This window comes from Bos indicus x Bos taurus, chromosome 23 (assembly GCF_003369695.1).
Source record: "Bos indicus x Bos taurus breed Angus x Brahman F1 hybrid chromosome 23, Bos_hybrid_MaternalHap_v2.0, whole genome shotgun sequence".
Lineage (NCBI taxonomy): Eukaryota > Metazoa > Chordata > Mammalia > Artiodactyla > Bovidae > Bos > Bos indicus x Bos taurus.
In genome coordinates, this window is record NC_040098.1 from 33,392,200 (window position 1) to 33,409,865 (window position 17,666).

General features: G+C 38.0%; 1 protein-coding gene across 7 annotated transcripts in view; it reads right to left on the reverse strand.

Annotated features, from left to right (window-relative positions):
- Positions 1 to 17,666, reverse strand: part of CARMIL1 (capping protein regulator and myosin 1 linker 1) — a 308,279-nt gene that overhangs the window by 86,370 nt on the left and 204,243 nt on the right. For 4 of the 7 annotated variants that reach the window (XM_027524071.1, XM_027524067.1, XM_027524072.1 and 1 more), the window contains exons 16-21: positions 17,204 to 17,308; positions 11,483 to 11,552; positions 7,113 to 7,124; positions 5,466 to 5,547; positions 4,523 to 4,622; positions 4,366 to 4,420 (exon numbers count right to left, since the gene is read on the reverse strand). In XM_027524071.1, coding sequence (XP_027379872.1) covers positions 4,366 to 4,420; positions 4,523 to 4,622; positions 5,466 to 5,547; positions 7,113 to 7,124; positions 11,483 to 11,552; positions 17,204 to 17,308 — 424 coding nt within the window. The remainder of the gene's footprint in view (positions 1 to 4,365; positions 4,421 to 4,522; positions 4,623 to 5,465; positions 5,548 to 7,112; positions 7,125 to 11,482; positions 11,553 to 17,203; positions 17,309 to 17,666) is intronic. The other 3 variants (XM_027524073.1, XM_027524069.1, XM_027524068.1) reach the window with 1 other exon arrangement.

The following is a 17,666-nucleotide window of genomic DNA, read 5'->3' on the forward strand; positions in this document are numbered from 1 at the left end:
CAATAATCCAATACTTAGGTATTATTATGCATGCTAAATCACTTCAGTCGTGCCCAACTCTTTCTTTGTGACTCTATGGACTGTAGACTGACAGGCTCTTCTGTCCATGGGATTCTCCAGGCAAGAATGCTGGAGTGGGTTGCCATGCCCTCCTCCAGGGGATCTTCTTGACCCAGGGATCGAACCCAGATCTCTTACATCTCCTGCATTGGCAAGCAGATTCTTTACCACTAGCACCACATGGGAAGCCCAATATTATATTAGGTATTATTACCCCTATTCTCAAAGAAGAAATAGAAAGGTTAAGTGACTCAACCAAGGTCATACAGAAAGTAGCTGAACAGGAACCAGTCTGTTTGCCGATTCTGTGTTTTTAACTCCTCACAATACAAAGCCTCTGTTGGCTTTTCCTGCATCTTTTTGATCTTCCCTGTTAGCTTTTTCTTATAAGATCCAATCAAAAAGCATACCTACAATTTTTTTTAAAAAGTCAAATGTATGTGACTTTTTCATTACCATAAGCTGTATAGTGACCACTCACTGTCCATTTAAGCCAGAGACTAAAAGCCACTTGGGGCTTCCCAGGTGGCTTAATGGTAAAGAATCTGCCTGCAATGCAGGAGATGCAGGTTCAATCCCTGGGTCAGGAAGATGGCAACTTGGAGAAGGAAATGGCAACTTGTTCCAGTATTCTTGCCTGGGAAATCCCAAGGACAGAGGAGCCTGGTGGACTACAGTCCACAGGGTTGCAAAGAGTCAAACACGACTTAGCTACTGAGCACAAAAGCCACTCAGCCTAGAGGCAGGTTTTGTTTGGTCTCCATAGAACATGACCAAAAAAGAAAAAAGAAAGGTGCTCCCTACTTACACCCTGCTCACACTTACTTATTTATGTCACCTTCCTAGAACTGTGGGCATTTAAATTCTCAATCCCCTTCTTCAGCCATAATTGAATTAATGAGATGGTGAGAATTTCTGGACTTAAAACCAGTGTTGCTCTAAAAGTCAGAACTAAGACTTCCCTGGGGATCTGGATGTCTTCTGGGTTGCTTGAGGTAGTCTAGGTTGGCTCCACTATACTCAACAATTCGATATCCTAACTCCATAAGCAGTTCTGACATTACTGGGAAGCAGCTTCTAGGATCATCTATGACCAGGTTCCATGGTGGCCCACAGGACTTGGGTTATCAAGATGTGCCTTGGTGGTCTGTGGGATCCCCCACCATAAATCCTGGGGTGTATTCACGTCCATTCAACCAATAAACACTGATTCCCATGCATGTATGCTCAGTCGTGTCTGACTCTCGCAACCCCATGGACTATAGTCCAGCAGGCTCCTCTGTCCATGGAATGTTCCAGGCAAGAATACCGGAGTAGGTTGCCATTCCCTCATTCAGGGGAATCTTCCCAACCCAGGGATGAAACCCAGGTCTCTTGCATCTCCCGAACTGGCAAGTAGATTCTTCACCACTGTGCCACCTGGGAAGCCCCTGACTTCTAATAGAGCACGTGTTCAAGGCACATCTACCAAAAGGCCCAAGAGGCAGGAAGACAGTGTCGACAGTTTAAAGACTCATACATTTACAAACTGGCATTATGCATTTGATTACACTTTTCCTGAGTGTACTTATTATCAAAATTTGTGATTATCCTTATTATCAAAATTTGACCATAATTTCTAAATGTAATATATCTATATTAAAATCAAACGCTATTAATATTAGTTAGAATCAATTTTTTTCAAGTTAAATGACATAATAAGTGCTAAGGCAATTGAAACTTCAGCCCCAAAGCCTGAATAATCTTAGACTCAGGTAGGCTTAGGGAGGTGGCTTCAATTTTCTTAAGATTCTACATTCAAGTAGATGGAAGAAACTTAACAAAAGATGCTTCAGACTCGGGAAACTTCATGTTTTAAATGAAAATGTAAGCAATGGTGTTTTAATAAAAAGCTGTAATCCCATCATTTCAATGAGCTCTATTCAACTCCTGCAAAAATGATATATTATAGCTTCTTCCTAATACTGGAAAGCTGCCAAGTCTCCAAGCTGGTGAGCACCACTTCCAGTACTATATTCAAACTCTAATACACCCCAGTTAACACTTAAAAATAATAGGCAGAGTCATTAATGTGAATAGAACAGCCAGAATTGCATGCATATTTATAAGGTCATCCCTTCTTGATTTACTGCACTTCCAGGTAACATGATTACTTGAAATCTTACTGTTCCTGTTCAGAGCTGAACATGCTTAATCTGGCAACCTGTCTCTTTGCAATAGGCACTCCCAGGACAAACACATACTGTTCTATTGGTCATAGCATAGATTTGTATGTAATACTTCAAAACAAAAGTCTCTGTCATCTTGGCCCCTCAATGTTACTGTCCCTTGACTGTGGTTGCTGCAGCCTGACAACCACTGTCTAGAGTTGCAGGCGACACTGGAACCTGTATGTCTGGATTTTCCAAGTGAACATAATGTGCAATACTGGGCGAATAAAGTATTCCATGGGCTGTTTAAGAACAAGCTCTACAGACACAAGGTCATAATGTAAAAAGCAAAGAGTTTCCTTTTTATATGTAAAGACCTTTAAAAAAAATCAGCCCAGTGGTGCCAGTTATGGATGGAATTTTTATAGTCACAAGATTTAACTCCTAATCATTTCAAATTGTTGTGAACATTACTGATTCTGAAGTAGGAGAAAAAAAAAAAAGAAGGTAATTGCTTTTTGAAAAAGCCACCTACTTTTCTATGACATGAACATAAAAGGCTTTTCACTGTATGTTACTAGCAGCACATTTCTCAAATTTATAACTTGACAGAATTTACATTTATATATCAAATTTTACCATCTGCAAATATGTTTTTAGGTGTGCTTTAAATATCAAGATTATCTTTGAGTACGAGACTTTGAAAATTATAGGAACAGAATTTAAAGACCCTTGTGTAATAAGCAAAACATGAAATTAACATAAATTTTCCTAAAATATGTGCTAAGAAACAAATATTTGGGAATGATTATTAAACACAGTTCTGTAGATTCTGCAATACTGGCTTCTCCAATCTTTCAAAACTGGGCCAACTTTGGGAAATCAAAATCTCAAATACAGCAAGGTGGTGGAAAGTCAAATTAATATGTAAAACAAACTGCATAAATTCTGAAAAGTATAAATTACATTCTAATTATGCCTCTAACTTCAATAACCCAGTATAACAGTAACCAAATATAGGGCTTATTGGCAAATGAGGACAAACAGCAGTGCTTGAATTCATTAAATAACAATGAGTTTCATTTCTAGCCCACAGGTTGGAAATTACATCCACACAGTGAAGAGTCAGGACAGCAGAATTTTCTCCTGCCCTTCAGATCAGAGCCCCACAAAGAGATGTGGGCAAAGGCAGGCAAGGAAAAGCACCCGCCTCCATCTCTCCTGACCCCATGGCTTTCTCTGAAAACTTAGCTTACAGTTTTAGCAGAATTTGCTATTACCCTATACAAATTCAAAAGGGAAAATCATACTTTAAAAAAATGTGACACATCTCACATGATTAACATAGGAAATTACTCCTATGACCTACAAAAGCAACTATCACCCAACACAAATAATATGAATCTTCATTATACAAATTGATTTGGATTTGAGGAACCATATAAGCTCTTTGGTGTCTGAGGACTAAGACAGGAAATGGACAAAATGTTAAAGAGCATCAGTAAAATACAAGGTGTGATACACTCGGTTTCAATGAAAGGAATTAATGGTAGAGTGCTTCTCACTTGGTCCAGAAAATATGTTTTCTTATGCATGTCTAAGGATAGCAAAATAGGATACTATTTGAAATTAAATTTCTTCACCATGAACAAAGTCTTAGCCAGGAACAATTAAAGGGGATAAAAATATAAGGATTATTAGAGCTCTAGACACAATTTAAATCGGGGAACAACTTTCTTAGTCTCTTATAATTCTGCATAATTACTGGATGAAATTCAAATTAGCAATATGATGTTTCTCAGCATGAGATTAAGTCATAAAGTCAACTAGAGAGTAAAAATTCATACCTGTAGATTAGTGTATTAGCTGAAGCTAGTAAGTAATACAGCTTATTGAAAGATGGGCTTAGGAGTAAATGTACATTTCAATCTTCCTTTAATTAGTGATTAGTTGAATAAAGTGAAAGTAAGTAAATTTAAGTATACTCTATAACTGTGCTAAAACATGAATATTTACTGCATTTAAAAAATAATAGAAAATGTATGCAGAGATAAAATTATCTGAAAGCATATCAGCACTAACCCACTGGACAAAATCAGTAAGAACAGCAACAGAAAGAAAGGTTTTAGGCAAAAGTGTTGAAAATAATACTCACTGATTCTTCATCTTGAATCATCTGTACTAAGTTGTCCAACACAGGTGTCAGATTTCTAAAGAGATTTTAAAGATGTGGACAGTGGAATCAAATCAAAAGCTTTCAGGAGGCTGGTTATTTTCATCATTGTCATATAAAAAATGCAAAAAACTCTTACTTGGATTTCATATTATTAAAATTTTTGCCTAACGCCAGGTGTTGTATTGATCTGTTTTTACTGAGCCACACTATTAAGGTAGATAGGTCAGATTCTAAACCTGAAAAGAATCAGAGTAAATGGAAAATCAACACACATGTGGATAAATAAATTCTCAGAGAGAACACAATTAAACAAAGGCACAAGGCAGTTGGATGACTTTCTGTACTGTCCTGAAATCCCTAGGATTCTACTCTCCTCCCCCCGACCCCAGGAACTTTTTGCCTTCTTTTTATGTCCTATTATTTCACGGGGATAAATTCATTCTCCACAAAGATGTATCTAAATCTCTTGCGCAACCAGGGGCTAAATAAAGTCAGTAAGGAATGGTGATACATGACAGTAGAAAGTTTCATCTCTCTCCACACCTTTGTGAGAGAAGATTCTGACATACTGTTCACTGGGAGGTGATTGCAGTTAAAGTTGTCTATGCAAATTCATACAGCATGCTTGCCTATGCAGGTTCATACTCACATGTTACTATAACCAGTAGAAATAAAGCTAATGAAACAGGTTTTTGTATAAATAAATAAGGCCTCAATTTATTACTACCAAGTCCAACACAAAAGGTTGTACTCAGATTGTTATCAATATATTGCTGATCTTTTTTTTTAACTAAATTGTTTTACTGCATAGACTTTTCACTTTTTGGCCATGAAACAAACTTAAGACTTTGACATGAAATTATTCCATAAATATACTCTCTTAAAACATAAATGGCTATAGTTATCATGAAAAAAAAATACTTATAAAAATCGTGGAAAAAGAAAAAATAGTCCTCTAATCAAGGAGTGAAATATCAGTTTTATTAAGGTGTCATCTAGATTGGATTAGACTATTTTCCCTTTACTAACTTCCTTCAAATAATATTTCTATGTGTTTTCTTCTCTAATTTCTGACTTACCATTATCGGAGATGTCTAGGCTGCTGATGTTGTGGATTTCAGCAATGCAGCCCTCTAGTACCTGCGCACCTCCAGATCTCAGCTAGAGAAACACAAACCAAACAGGGGAAAGTGGTCACCTACTGGAGGGGTGAAACCAAAAAATTAAAAATAGGAGAGATAGCCTTGAACTTAGCACCAAAGAAAAAAGAGAAAACTTATCAACTTAAAAAAAAAAATCATCAATGCAAAGGGCCAACCACTAGTCATTATGTCCCATTCCACATAAGTCTGAAAATCATTACAGAAAGAAACAGAAGACAGAGATCACCCTGCATCACCAAAAGCAAAACAATCTCTGTCAACCCACAAGAATTTTCTTCATTTCTGACTTTTGGAAATCTAACGAATACCTTTATACGTGAGAAATCACTACTGTTATATCTGATTACTACAGCTTTCAGGTATAACTCTCCATCATATAATAGCAAAACAACTGAAGGAGACAATAAAAACCTAAAAAGTCATTTTCATCTTTTTCCCAAAAACCAAAAGCACATTTTACCAAGGTCAGAATATCTTTTTGTTTCCCATTTAGCAACTATCTGAGTTCTTACTACACGTTAAAACATTGTGCAGGGTGCAGTTTTCCAAGCTGTGGCCCTCTGTTTAGGAAACTTATGATCTAATAAGAGAAACTACCATTTATTGGGAACCTACTATGGGCCAAAGGATATGGTAGTTTCTCTATTCACTTAAGAAAATGAAATTTATTTTAAGATTCTATACCAAATTGATAACACTTTCTACTTGTTCACATTTTGATGTAAAAATTTAAGGAATCCTTATTTCACTATTTTACAGGCAATATGTCTGTGGAACCCTGGACCAAAACCTGCCAATTTTCCTGGCTGCTTATATGTTAAGCAGAATTTTGCACAGATCTTTGGGATCACTTTATTCAGTTTTTTTTAGCGGGGGTGTTTACATTCAGTCTTTTCTATTTTTTCAGGTGACCGCAGATCACTGTGAGATGTCCAATGTGAGCTCTGAAGGGGAGTGTCACATAGAGCCCGACCTCCCTGGAGGCTGGTTTCCTCCAAGGAAACCAAGACCAGCCAACTCCACAGCTGAAGGGCTGTGAACCCAGCGGGTGGAACTATGGCTACTTTTATTATATTTTTTGCCAAAGTACTGGCTTATGATAGAGTGGAAATTAAAAAACAACAACCACCAGGTTCTTCACAAATAGATTTAAGCAACACTGCTTCAAGTCGCACTGAGCATTATATGTAGACCATATCAATATTAAAGCAAGAAACAATTTAGGCAAACACTTCAAAGGAACATAATCTGCTTTTCACAACATGAAAATATTATGCTTTTGAGAAGATAAGCATAAGTCTTTACAATTTCATTATTTGCTGCTAATGATTTCTCTGTTGAAAAGTCAAACTTCTACAAGAAAATCTCTACTTATTATAATGTATAGAAAAAATATTCCATTTGTGAAAACAGAAAATAGGATGAAGATGAGATTTCAGTGCTCAACTCTGTTTATTTTACAAATACTCCTAACTGATATTTGTAGCATAAACCCATAATACTAACATTTTCCGGTACTAAAATGTCAACATAGCCTAATTTATTGATTCATAAAGTACTTACACAGTGGCCAAGCTAAGGAAGCCCAAGGAGAAAAAAACAAAAAAAAATGTTATCAGCAGTAAGCAGAATAAGAACAGAGAAGCAGAAGTCTCTATCAACACACAACATAAAAAAGCAGAGTGAGAAAAAAACACTGCAACTAAAATAGACTCCCAAAACAAAAATCCAAAACTTAAATAAGAAAATAACTGATCTTCAGTTGCCAAGAACATTCGATTGAATTCACAGGTTATTAGATGCCTAAAATTCCCCCAAAGCTTAAAGCTTTCCCAAAACAGTAAAAGCTTTTCCATTACTGTAAATGAAAATCCTTTTAAATGAATTTGCATAATTAGAGGCTGTGTCTGCATGTATGCATGTAAAACTGGTTTTTAAATTACCCTCATTTGGATCCCACACACTAGCACTGTTTAAAAGAATGCAAGATCAAAGAGGAGTAAATGTAACTGAATCACTCAATACTTTTTAAAATGTTAAAAATACAATCACATTTCTTTCAAGAGAGAAGTGTGGTCTCAAGGAAGGAGGAATATTTCAGCTGTTACTCATAGTTCTAAGTGAATAGTTCTAATATAAAAGCATTCATAATGGGGACAGAAGCAAGGTAAATTAAAATCTAGAGAACTTTTAATAATTCATATTCCTTCCTCAAGAACACTTGCCATTTAAAAAGAGGTGGTGAATATTACAGACTTAAATGTAAAATACCATCCCTCTGTTATTTGTCACTTTTCTTCTCCAGGGGTTTTATTTTTAATGAAAAAATAACTTCAATCCTGGGAAATTTCCTCACATAAAACTGTGAATACTGCAGGATTCTCCAAGGACAAAATGTGGTTTGACATGATCAGTTCAATATATCCTTGCTGGCAGGGTGCGATACCAAAGGGTAATTTAGAACCTAGTGATATATAAATTACCATTTCAGAGATATAACCTAAGAGAAATATATAGGGGCTTCCCTGGTAGTTCAACGGATAAATAATCCACCTGCAGTGCAGGAGACGTGGGTTCAATCCCCGGGTTGGGAAGAAGGGAACAGCTACCCACTCCAGTATTCTGGCCTGGAGAATTCCATGGACTATATAGTCCATGGGGTCGTAGAATCAGATATGATGGAGTGACTTTCACTTTCAAGAGAGATATATACAATTGACCCTTGAACAACTTGGGGGATGAGGGGACTTAAGGGAACCAACCCTCCACACAATCAAAAAATCAAGTACAAACTTTACAGATGACCCTCAATATCCAAGTTTCCTTCCCCATGTGCAGATTCAACCAACCATTATATAGTACTATAATAAGTATTCAGTGGAAAAAAGTCATGTATAAGTGAACCCAGGCAGTTCAAACCCGTGTTGTTTAAATGTCAACTGTAATTTTGTGTTTCATTAACTACTGTAAGAAGCAACGTAACATGTGACTTGACAAACATGGTCACCAGTACTGTGATTCAAGCTGTAAGACAGTGGAAGAACATGACACTAAGGTAGCATTAATGGGTCCTCATGTCAGTAGCATCATTTTGAAGAAGGAAACAGACAGAAGAGGCTCCATCTTGAAAGCAGGACTCCATCTTGGGTCAGACTGTGGACTTTGAGCTATGCCCAGTATCTATGGAAATGACATACCAACTGGAAAACTAGACCCCCCCGAATGGAAGAGCCCCAGGGCTCGTACCTAGATTCTCTGTCACCTAAAAGAATACCCTAATTATCTATGTAACCAAAGAGAATCATAAATTCTATGATGCTTATTAGGGTATGACCACAGGCCTATTGATAATTGTCCACTGTTAACTACCTAGGCTTAAGGCATACGAATCATGGGTTAACTTTGATTGTATCTTTCTTTTCCTTTGTTCAGACTAGTTTCAGGGAATTTGGGGAGGTGGGTTTGGGCATGTACACTTAGAGTATATAAGGTTTTCACAAAAACTGGTTGGGGTCCTTGGCTAAGAGGAGACTCTGCCTTGGGCTCACCGGTGTAATAAAGTGCACTCCACTATCTGCACTGTCCTTCTGAGTGAGTTTGTTTCCCGGAACACATGGCTACAACAATTTTATCACATAATTCACAAATGAATGGCCAAAATGAAGGTAGAATTATCATCAAAATAATAGCCAATTCTACCATCAGTATCTGATTCTTGCCTTAATAAGAAAAAAATACAAAGGAAAAAAGGTTACTAGCCATTTGGTGGATCCATATGAAACTGCCAAGAGTTTGCCATTTTTGACTTACAAAAATGTCAGTTTTATATGGTTCACCAAAAACAGCTGTCTTTCAAAGTTATTTCCAATAGGATCACAAAGGAGTTTAAACAACAAGCTGTGTAACAATCTAACACAGTGTTCTTCATCCGTATGGTACCTATCAACTTATTTGAGAAGAAAATGCCTAATCACATAATATTCTAATCATTACTAGTATTAACAATAATCAGGAAAGCATACTTTCATTAGGACTCTACCATTAGTTGGATTATTTCAGCTTCTTTAGACCTCAGTTTCCTCATCTATAAGCACGGGAATCAGATGATCACTTATGTCCTTTTCAGTTTTAATCACAGAATTAAATAAATGATGTTGTATTGGTAGCAATCATGAACTTTAATCAGGATAGTAAAGCATATGGGTCATTGCCAATTCTGTATTTTAACGTAACAGAGCGAGCAACATTATATAAGTTGTTTTTTATTTGATAGAATAACCCTTTCCATCCCCATTGCTCTCATTCCTTCCTTCATAAAAAATTTTATTATTGGCATGCCTTAATAAAGTGCTGGGAAATAATTAATTCATACTACCAGAGATGGTTTCTGTTTTATGGTCTGTCTTTAAAACAAAAGAGCACACAGACTTACACATGAAAATTTCACAATACCAAGTTAGGTTTTTAAGATTTTTTTCTTCTTTTCACCCCAACAGACAAAAAGACTAGTAAATCACACACAGTTGGCATTCACCCCAGCTCAAAATTGTTAAAAAAAAAAAAAAAATCCTGCACTAACAATTTATATGGCTGATTTCAGACCTGTCAGTTTCTAGAATTTTCAGAGAGGAAAAGTATTAATCTTCAGTGTGGAGTTGCCTTGGTGCTCAGCATTTTGTTAGCAGCTAAGGGAAACAGAAAGCAAAGTAAGCTACAAATACTGCCGTCTAGAAAGTCACCGCCTAGCTGGGAAGGCATACAGGAGCTAGCTTCATAACTGTACAAGGTACTATGTTGTTCAGTGTCCAAATGCGCGTCACCATCATTAAGTACTAGACAATTAGGGAAAATAAGACCCCAGAGTGCTGAAGCAGTCAGGGAAGAAATTTACAGACAGATAAGCAACAACAGTGAGCAACCTTCATAGGTACTAGACGTTCTAAGCAGCATATTTCAAAGAGCTCTTTAAACCTCCTAACAACCTACCAGGAGAGGCACAAATATTGTCTTCATTTCAGACACAGAAATTGAGAGGTAGTGCTATCAACTAATTCACCCAGGACTGCATAGCTAGTTATGGCCAAACTAGGATCGAATAGTACGCGTCTGATGCAGGTACAGAGGAGGCTGGACCTGAACTAGATCCTCAAAGAAAGAGGAGCCTTGGGGAAGAAGAGGGACATGGCAGGAATGTACCGCGAAGAGAGAAGAGTGAGCATAAAAACCCAAGAAGAGGAATGAAGAGCCTTCCATCTCTAGCCCTGAGAAAAGACACCAGGTTCGACATGGTAGGTAAAGCATAGCTCTGAAGAGGCTGGACAGTCTGTCCTGAGGTATTTTCTTGCTAATTTCCACACAAACTACAAGTTTCAAGACAGTGCAAAAGTTCAGGTACACTCTAGAAATGTAAGAAGCTTTTAGCCTCAATTCTCCTCTGTGTGTAGTTGGATAGAAAAAGTGTTTGGAGTTGTTATAATTTTGATAAGCATCTTAATTTTCTTGTTTTAAAATCAAGATACTAAAAAGCAAAATTAATGACCAAAGACCTTCCCTTTCACATTCTCCAAGTCCAAGTTAGGCTGTATCCATCTGGCCTCTGTGAGGAATGCTTCACGGTCTACTTCTCTTGATGGTAAAGCTAGTTTAATGCTTATTAACTCAAAGTGTCATCACAAAATACTTAAACAACTGGCAAGAAGACAGGGAGGGGGAAAAGGTCATTAAAAGCACATTTGAGTGCTTTCTGAATAGTGTTCCACAACTATTTTTAGATAAAACTCACAAAACACAGAACATCAGAAACTTCTATAAAGTGTATTTTCCTGTTTCATGTATACCCTCTGGAGTCACAGAATTACACTTTTTCCAAGAAAAAGACAAAGCGATTTACAGACTATTATCTATTCCAGTACATAGTCTAAAGGTGCTCTTACCTCACAGTTGCTGAGATCAAGAGAAACTCCCTTCAAGTTATGATTAGAAGCCAGGCCCAGTAACAGCGCTCTGGGAGGAGGAAACACACACACACATTAGATAAAAATTCCACACATTGCCCTAAAAATTTGTAAGCACACTGAACAAAGCCTAGAGAACGAAGGACTTTTCTGAATCATAATGAGTCAAGCGCCAAGCACCATCTCACTTTTCAAAATGCCAACTGCATGTCCACCGACCGAAAGCCCTGATAAAAATGACACAGTCACATTCTTCCGTCTGACACGGAGCAGGTCAACCCTGCTAAATGCAAAACCCGACAGGGTTGCTATTCATGCCTATGCAAATAAACCAACAGTGCTCCTAATTGCACACTGAAATTAAATTGTGTTCATCACAGATAAATTCCCCCCTGCATCTGCTTGAGAACACCTTTAATTATGTTTAGAATATTCGTAGGCAATTGTTATTAGAATAGCAAAGTGAAGCTTGGTTTCCCTAAGTGTTATGTTAATGGGGAAGGCAGGCTCTACAGTATTCCAGGATGTGAGGTCATACTGGATGAGTTGATGAAAGGACATACAGATATGGGATGGGTAAGGGTGTAAAGACATGGGAGATAAGGTACAAGCCTTGAGTTTGAGAACAGGATCCTGTCTGTCTATTCTACTAGCTGGTCACAGGATAAACCCCATTGCCACTCTGCAAAGACGTTTCTTATTTGCTTATGGAGGAGACTGGACATATCCTGTGCATCTCATAAGAGGATGAATTGACTCCACTTTCACAAGTCAGTTCAATAAAATCCAACACCACTGAATAGGCTTGACAGAAAAATTTCACACATGCACCCACTTCCATTAATTACAGCAAAAGCAGGAGAGACCCTCAAATAAGCCTGGTGAGGAGCATAAAGATGCGTATGAGAAGGGTCCCACTCTCAAGCAAAGGAAACAAATGTGTGTGTGAATGACCATAATGCAAGGCAGACAGTCGTAAATGCTAGAGAGCATTTGCCACCTGGGGGTGACTAGAGGGCAGAACCAAGGCAGCTGCCACCTGGGGGTGATGACTAGCCGCTATCAGTGTTCCAGTGACTCAAAAACGCCCCAGGGGAGGAGGAGGTGAGAAGGTAGGAGATGTTTTCATGCGAGAGTATCTGAGACTTTCCCCCTTTAGTGATTCTCTGGCCTCATCCTCTGAGACAGAAAGTTCCCGAGGTGGACAGAGCACAAGAACTTGGCTACTTCCAGCTATGAAAACCACCCCTGTGGGTAAGAAGGCTGAAGGGAGTGTGTGTCTCTTTATTCCTTCAGTCCAGTTCACTGGCCCTTCCCAAACACTGTCCTACGACAAAGGGCTGGGCACATCTCATCTGTGGGCATGCCTCTCTGTTCAATCACTTCTTCAAGTGTTTCTCTTTTCCTCAGAAGGAACTTCTCTCCCGTTCTTGGGGGCAGTATCGAGACACTAGAAACCAAAAGGCCAGTCCTCGGGTCTCGACGCTATCACTAAGGTGGCCTGAAGGACATTACTTTTCCTTTCTGTGTCTCGGGTTCTCATCAGCAAATGGGAGAGTGAGGACAATACCAAAGAGGTTCCTACATTTCTAAGTTTTAAGTTTAGCCACGTATTTTAACACTGTATTACTATAATGTTGAGATGGAGGGAACATTCTTCCTATTTCTGACATGTAGGTTAAGGCCAAGAAAATAAATGGTGTCCTTTAACATACTTAACTATGGAAGGCCACTGATTAAAAGGTAATGACTCAGGAGACAAGTGAAAATAAATGACCCACAGAAACTGTCCCTAGTAAAATGAAGCAAAAGAGAGCAACTACAGCAAAGCATAGCAGACACTGGGGAAAACTCTTATCACAAGGCGTGTTGTTTCTTTTAACCCAGTGTAAACTGCCTCTGTGGTTTGATCCTCTTGGTCTTCAGTTATTAGTGCAAAACTGGTTAAGAGAAGAATTTGTATTTCATCTCCAAAGCTCTGGATATGTGGTACTAGTTATAATTTTGGAGTAGCACATCCCTCCATTTTAATGGTTCTATTAAGAATACTTGGCCAGGGCTATGGGGTTGGCAGAAGGGGGACCACGTGGCAGGGAGGGAGGGTGGTACAGGGAAGAAGGGGAGAGGGTGTGAAAGAAGAAGTATAAGCCGTAAATGGGGCCGCGTGCCTCCCTAAGCGATGCTCAAGCAGGGAGCAGGCTTGGGACACACGAGAACCACTCTGTTCCAGAGATTTTAGGAAACACTAAAGGAACAGTGTCATCCTCTTCTTTAAAACCCCTTAAAATACTTTAATGTGGATGAAAAACAACCTCCAAGAAAATACACAACTGTGAAAAAAGCAATTACTCTCTTTGTATCGCTTTTGACAGATCTGTCATAGTGGGGAAGATCTGTTAAGTGGAGAAGTTCTATAAAATATGGATATGTCCAAACTTTAAAGTGTCACTCTCAAGAGAAGGGGCCTTTTTACCCTTCTTATGGCTACGAATTCCCCATCCTGTAAGAAATGAGGGTCTCCCACCACCACCCCCTACACCCACCCGGTACAGAGGGATGCAATGTGGTTTAGGAACAGGCCTGAGCCAGTGGTTGCTCAAAGAGAGTAACTGCTTTTTTTCACAGCTGTGTTCTTCCTTGGAGTAGTGGACTCTGCAGTGTTCCTCCCCAGAGCCCCCTCGACCATCGGTCCTCTATGGGAGCTGCCTCAGCTGCAGAAAAGTATCTCACTCAAGGTCACATCTGCTTCCAAGAGCAGCCTATATCCAAGGACTGATCAACACAGGGGTATAAAGGCCTAGCCCCCTCACCCAGCTCAGGGTCATTCCAACAACAAAGCTCCCATCAGGCGGGCTGAGGGCTTCACTGTGGCAGTCCCAGTTCAACCTCCCCTCTGTCCCATCCCACCTCCTTCCCGCCCACCCTGCACCTCACAGGTGGGATTCCAAAATCATTTCCTAATAAAATCCTACAGGTGAATTTTCATCTCTAACTTTGCTTCCCAAAAAACCCAATCTGTGACAGTGAGTTTGACAAAACTTGGCTTCTCTGAGCTTCAATTTCCTCAGCTGTAAAATAGGGATAATGACACCTTCCCATGGCTGCTGTCAACACAGCAGGTGACAGTTTGTGGAGACGCACCCAGTTCTGCGTCCAGCTTAGGGCAGTGTTTTGCAAGTTCCCTTCCATCCTCATCCTCTCACAGGTAATCCCAAGCACCTCTTTTCAAATTATAGTTTCACATTAAATGCACATATGAAATTTTGTTTATAGAATCTTGAGCCATCAGCCTTTTCTTCATGTTAAAAATTTTACAGGGTAAAATACAGACCTGAAGAGACCGTAGGCATACCTCATCCTAATGCAATTCACAGACACTGCATTTTTTTTTTTTTTTTTTTTAACAAATTGGAGGTTTGCTGCAATCCTGTGTCAAGCCAATCTACTGGTGCCATTTTTTAAAACAGCATTTGCTTGCTTCTCGCCTCTGTGTCCCATCTCACAATATTTCAATCCTTCCACCAGCAAAAAGATTACAACTCACTGATGGCTCAGATGATAGCTAGCCTTTTTTAGCAATAAAGTGTTTCTTATTTATGATATGGACATTTTTTGGACATAATGCTACTGCACACTTAATAAACCACAGTATAGTATGAACATAACTTTTATATGCACCAGGAAACTCAAAAATTCATGTGACTCACTATGTGATATTCACTTTATTGCAGGAAACTGGAACCAATCCTGCAGTATATCTGAGGTCTGCCTGGACTGATTTATTATTAAACATTCACATAACTAATAAGAGGTCACAATATTTAACACTGACAAAACAACTTTTAAATACAAATGTTTATAAGCCTATATCTATAATAAAGTACAAGTAAATTCATGTTCTTGTGGTGAGGATTATTCTATAAAATCAATTGCCCTGATCAATGAAGAACTACTCTATATTCTACAGGACCAAAAACATTGGAAGAATTAGTATACCATGCACCTGTCACTAAAACCACTTTGAATATGCTAACTTCATGCTGATACGATACAATAATATCAAATCTGGTTTTGCTTTCTACTCAGTGCCCCCCAGAACACAGTCCATTGTAAATGCTCGATAAATATCAATCAAATGAGTAAGTGTGTTTAAGTTATAAGGGATTCCCCTTCAGAATATTGATTCTCATAGCTTTATTCATATCCACACAAATAGCCTAATCATGGCTTTTTACTATTTGCAGCCGTTATATTTAGAGATCTCTAATATACAGATTCCATTTTTTCTGTTTGTTTGTTTGTTTTTTTTTTTAAAGGCCAGGGAGAAGGGTAGTGGGAAAGGATAGTTAGGGAGTTTGGGATGGACATGTACACACTGCTATATTTAAAATGGATAACCAATTAAAAAAAATAAAATAAAATGGATAACCAGCAAGGATCTATTGTATAGCACATGGAACTCTGCTCAATGTAATGTGGCAGCCTGGATGGGAGAGGAGTTTGCAGGAGAATAGAAAAATGTATATGTATGGCTGAGTCCCTTTGCTGTCCACCTGAAATGACTACCACAACATTGTTAATTGGCTATACCCCTAACACAAAACAAAAAGTTTAAAACTTTTTTAAAAGGCCTGCTATAACATCAGAATTTCTTTTTTATTTTTTTATTTTTTTTAATTTTATTTTATTTTTAAACTTTATATAATTGTATTAGTTTTGCCAAACATCAAAATGAACCCGCCACAGGTATACATGTGTTCCCCATCCTAGACCCTCCTCCCTCCTCCCTCCCCATACCATCCCTCTGGGTTGTCTTTTTTAGCACTTAGCTATAGATCAACTCTTTCTCAAGGCCTCTGTTGTTTTAGTCACACAGCACTTTGCAGAATACTGTTATCAAGAATTTCACAGCGCTTAAAAAGGGAATTTACAAATTAATTTGAAAAAAATGTTCAGTAAAATGAATAGCAGACATTGATTTTAACATTTCACACAAATTACAGGGGAAAACTGAATGCTGATTTACATGTTAGGTGGGGAAAGGAGAAATCTGTGTGCACATTTGAACATAACTGATAATATAGGTATTCATAACTAAAATTGAAAATACGTTCAATGAGAAATTAGATTCTACAGCCCTTTTCATTATTTCTGGCAATGATGAACAGAAATTCAGGGATAAGAAATTATTCTAACAAGTTCAACTTCACTGCTACTTGTCCACTGGGGCTATTCATCCATAAAATAAGTTGCCTGCCAAGTAAAAATACCCAAACAGATAGATACCCAGGTAACCAGAAAGCAAAACACCTAAAAATTGGTTCTGTTGCACACACAAGTACATATAGTTTGATTATTATTGTTAGTAGAAATATTTAGAATTCACACAAGAGTCTACCTAAAATGGACTGAACAGAGGTCAGTATAAAGGCAATGGTATCCAGAAGCACTTTTATAGATCAGTGACTAATGCCAAGGTCACAAACCAAAGAAAGTTTTTTTCCCCTAGAAGATACAATAATATCAATAGCACACAATGTACTCGAAAAGAATTTGATTTCCTTTGTGACCCAAAGTAAAAGGCATTTTCATCTGCCTTGACTGTCTTGGGATTGTATGTCTTTTTTCCCTTCCCTCAAACACATTCATAATAACAAATTGAACTTTAAAAGCTCTGGAGAAAATGAATTAACCACTCACTTTAAGGGCTCAGGAGACAGTTTTGTGCCTGAAAGGTTGATTTGCATCAGAGCCAGAGAACTACTAAAAAACTGCTTGAAAGACGGCGGTACTTCTTTTCCTTTCCTGAAAAACAAATCATGACAGTCATACACTTAACCTTCCATCTCCACACCCCACTTCCCTATTGGCAAAATTATTCATTGGTAATTCAGACACTGTGAAATAATCCATGAATCAGTTGTATCCTCAGTAGAAATTTAAAAGTAAAAAGAAAAAAAAAGTCTGAAAGTAAATTCAGTCTACTTTTTAAAGTGATGTAAGAGAGGTTAAGAAATGTCATTAAATTTTAAAACATTTTATTTCTATTCTTCAAAGCCAAGGAACTCATTGAGTTCTATTTCTAGATCTCGAGGAAACTCCATATTTGAGTTTTTAGGAAATAAGTCAAAGAAGACATATATTTCTCACCAACTTAAAGAGC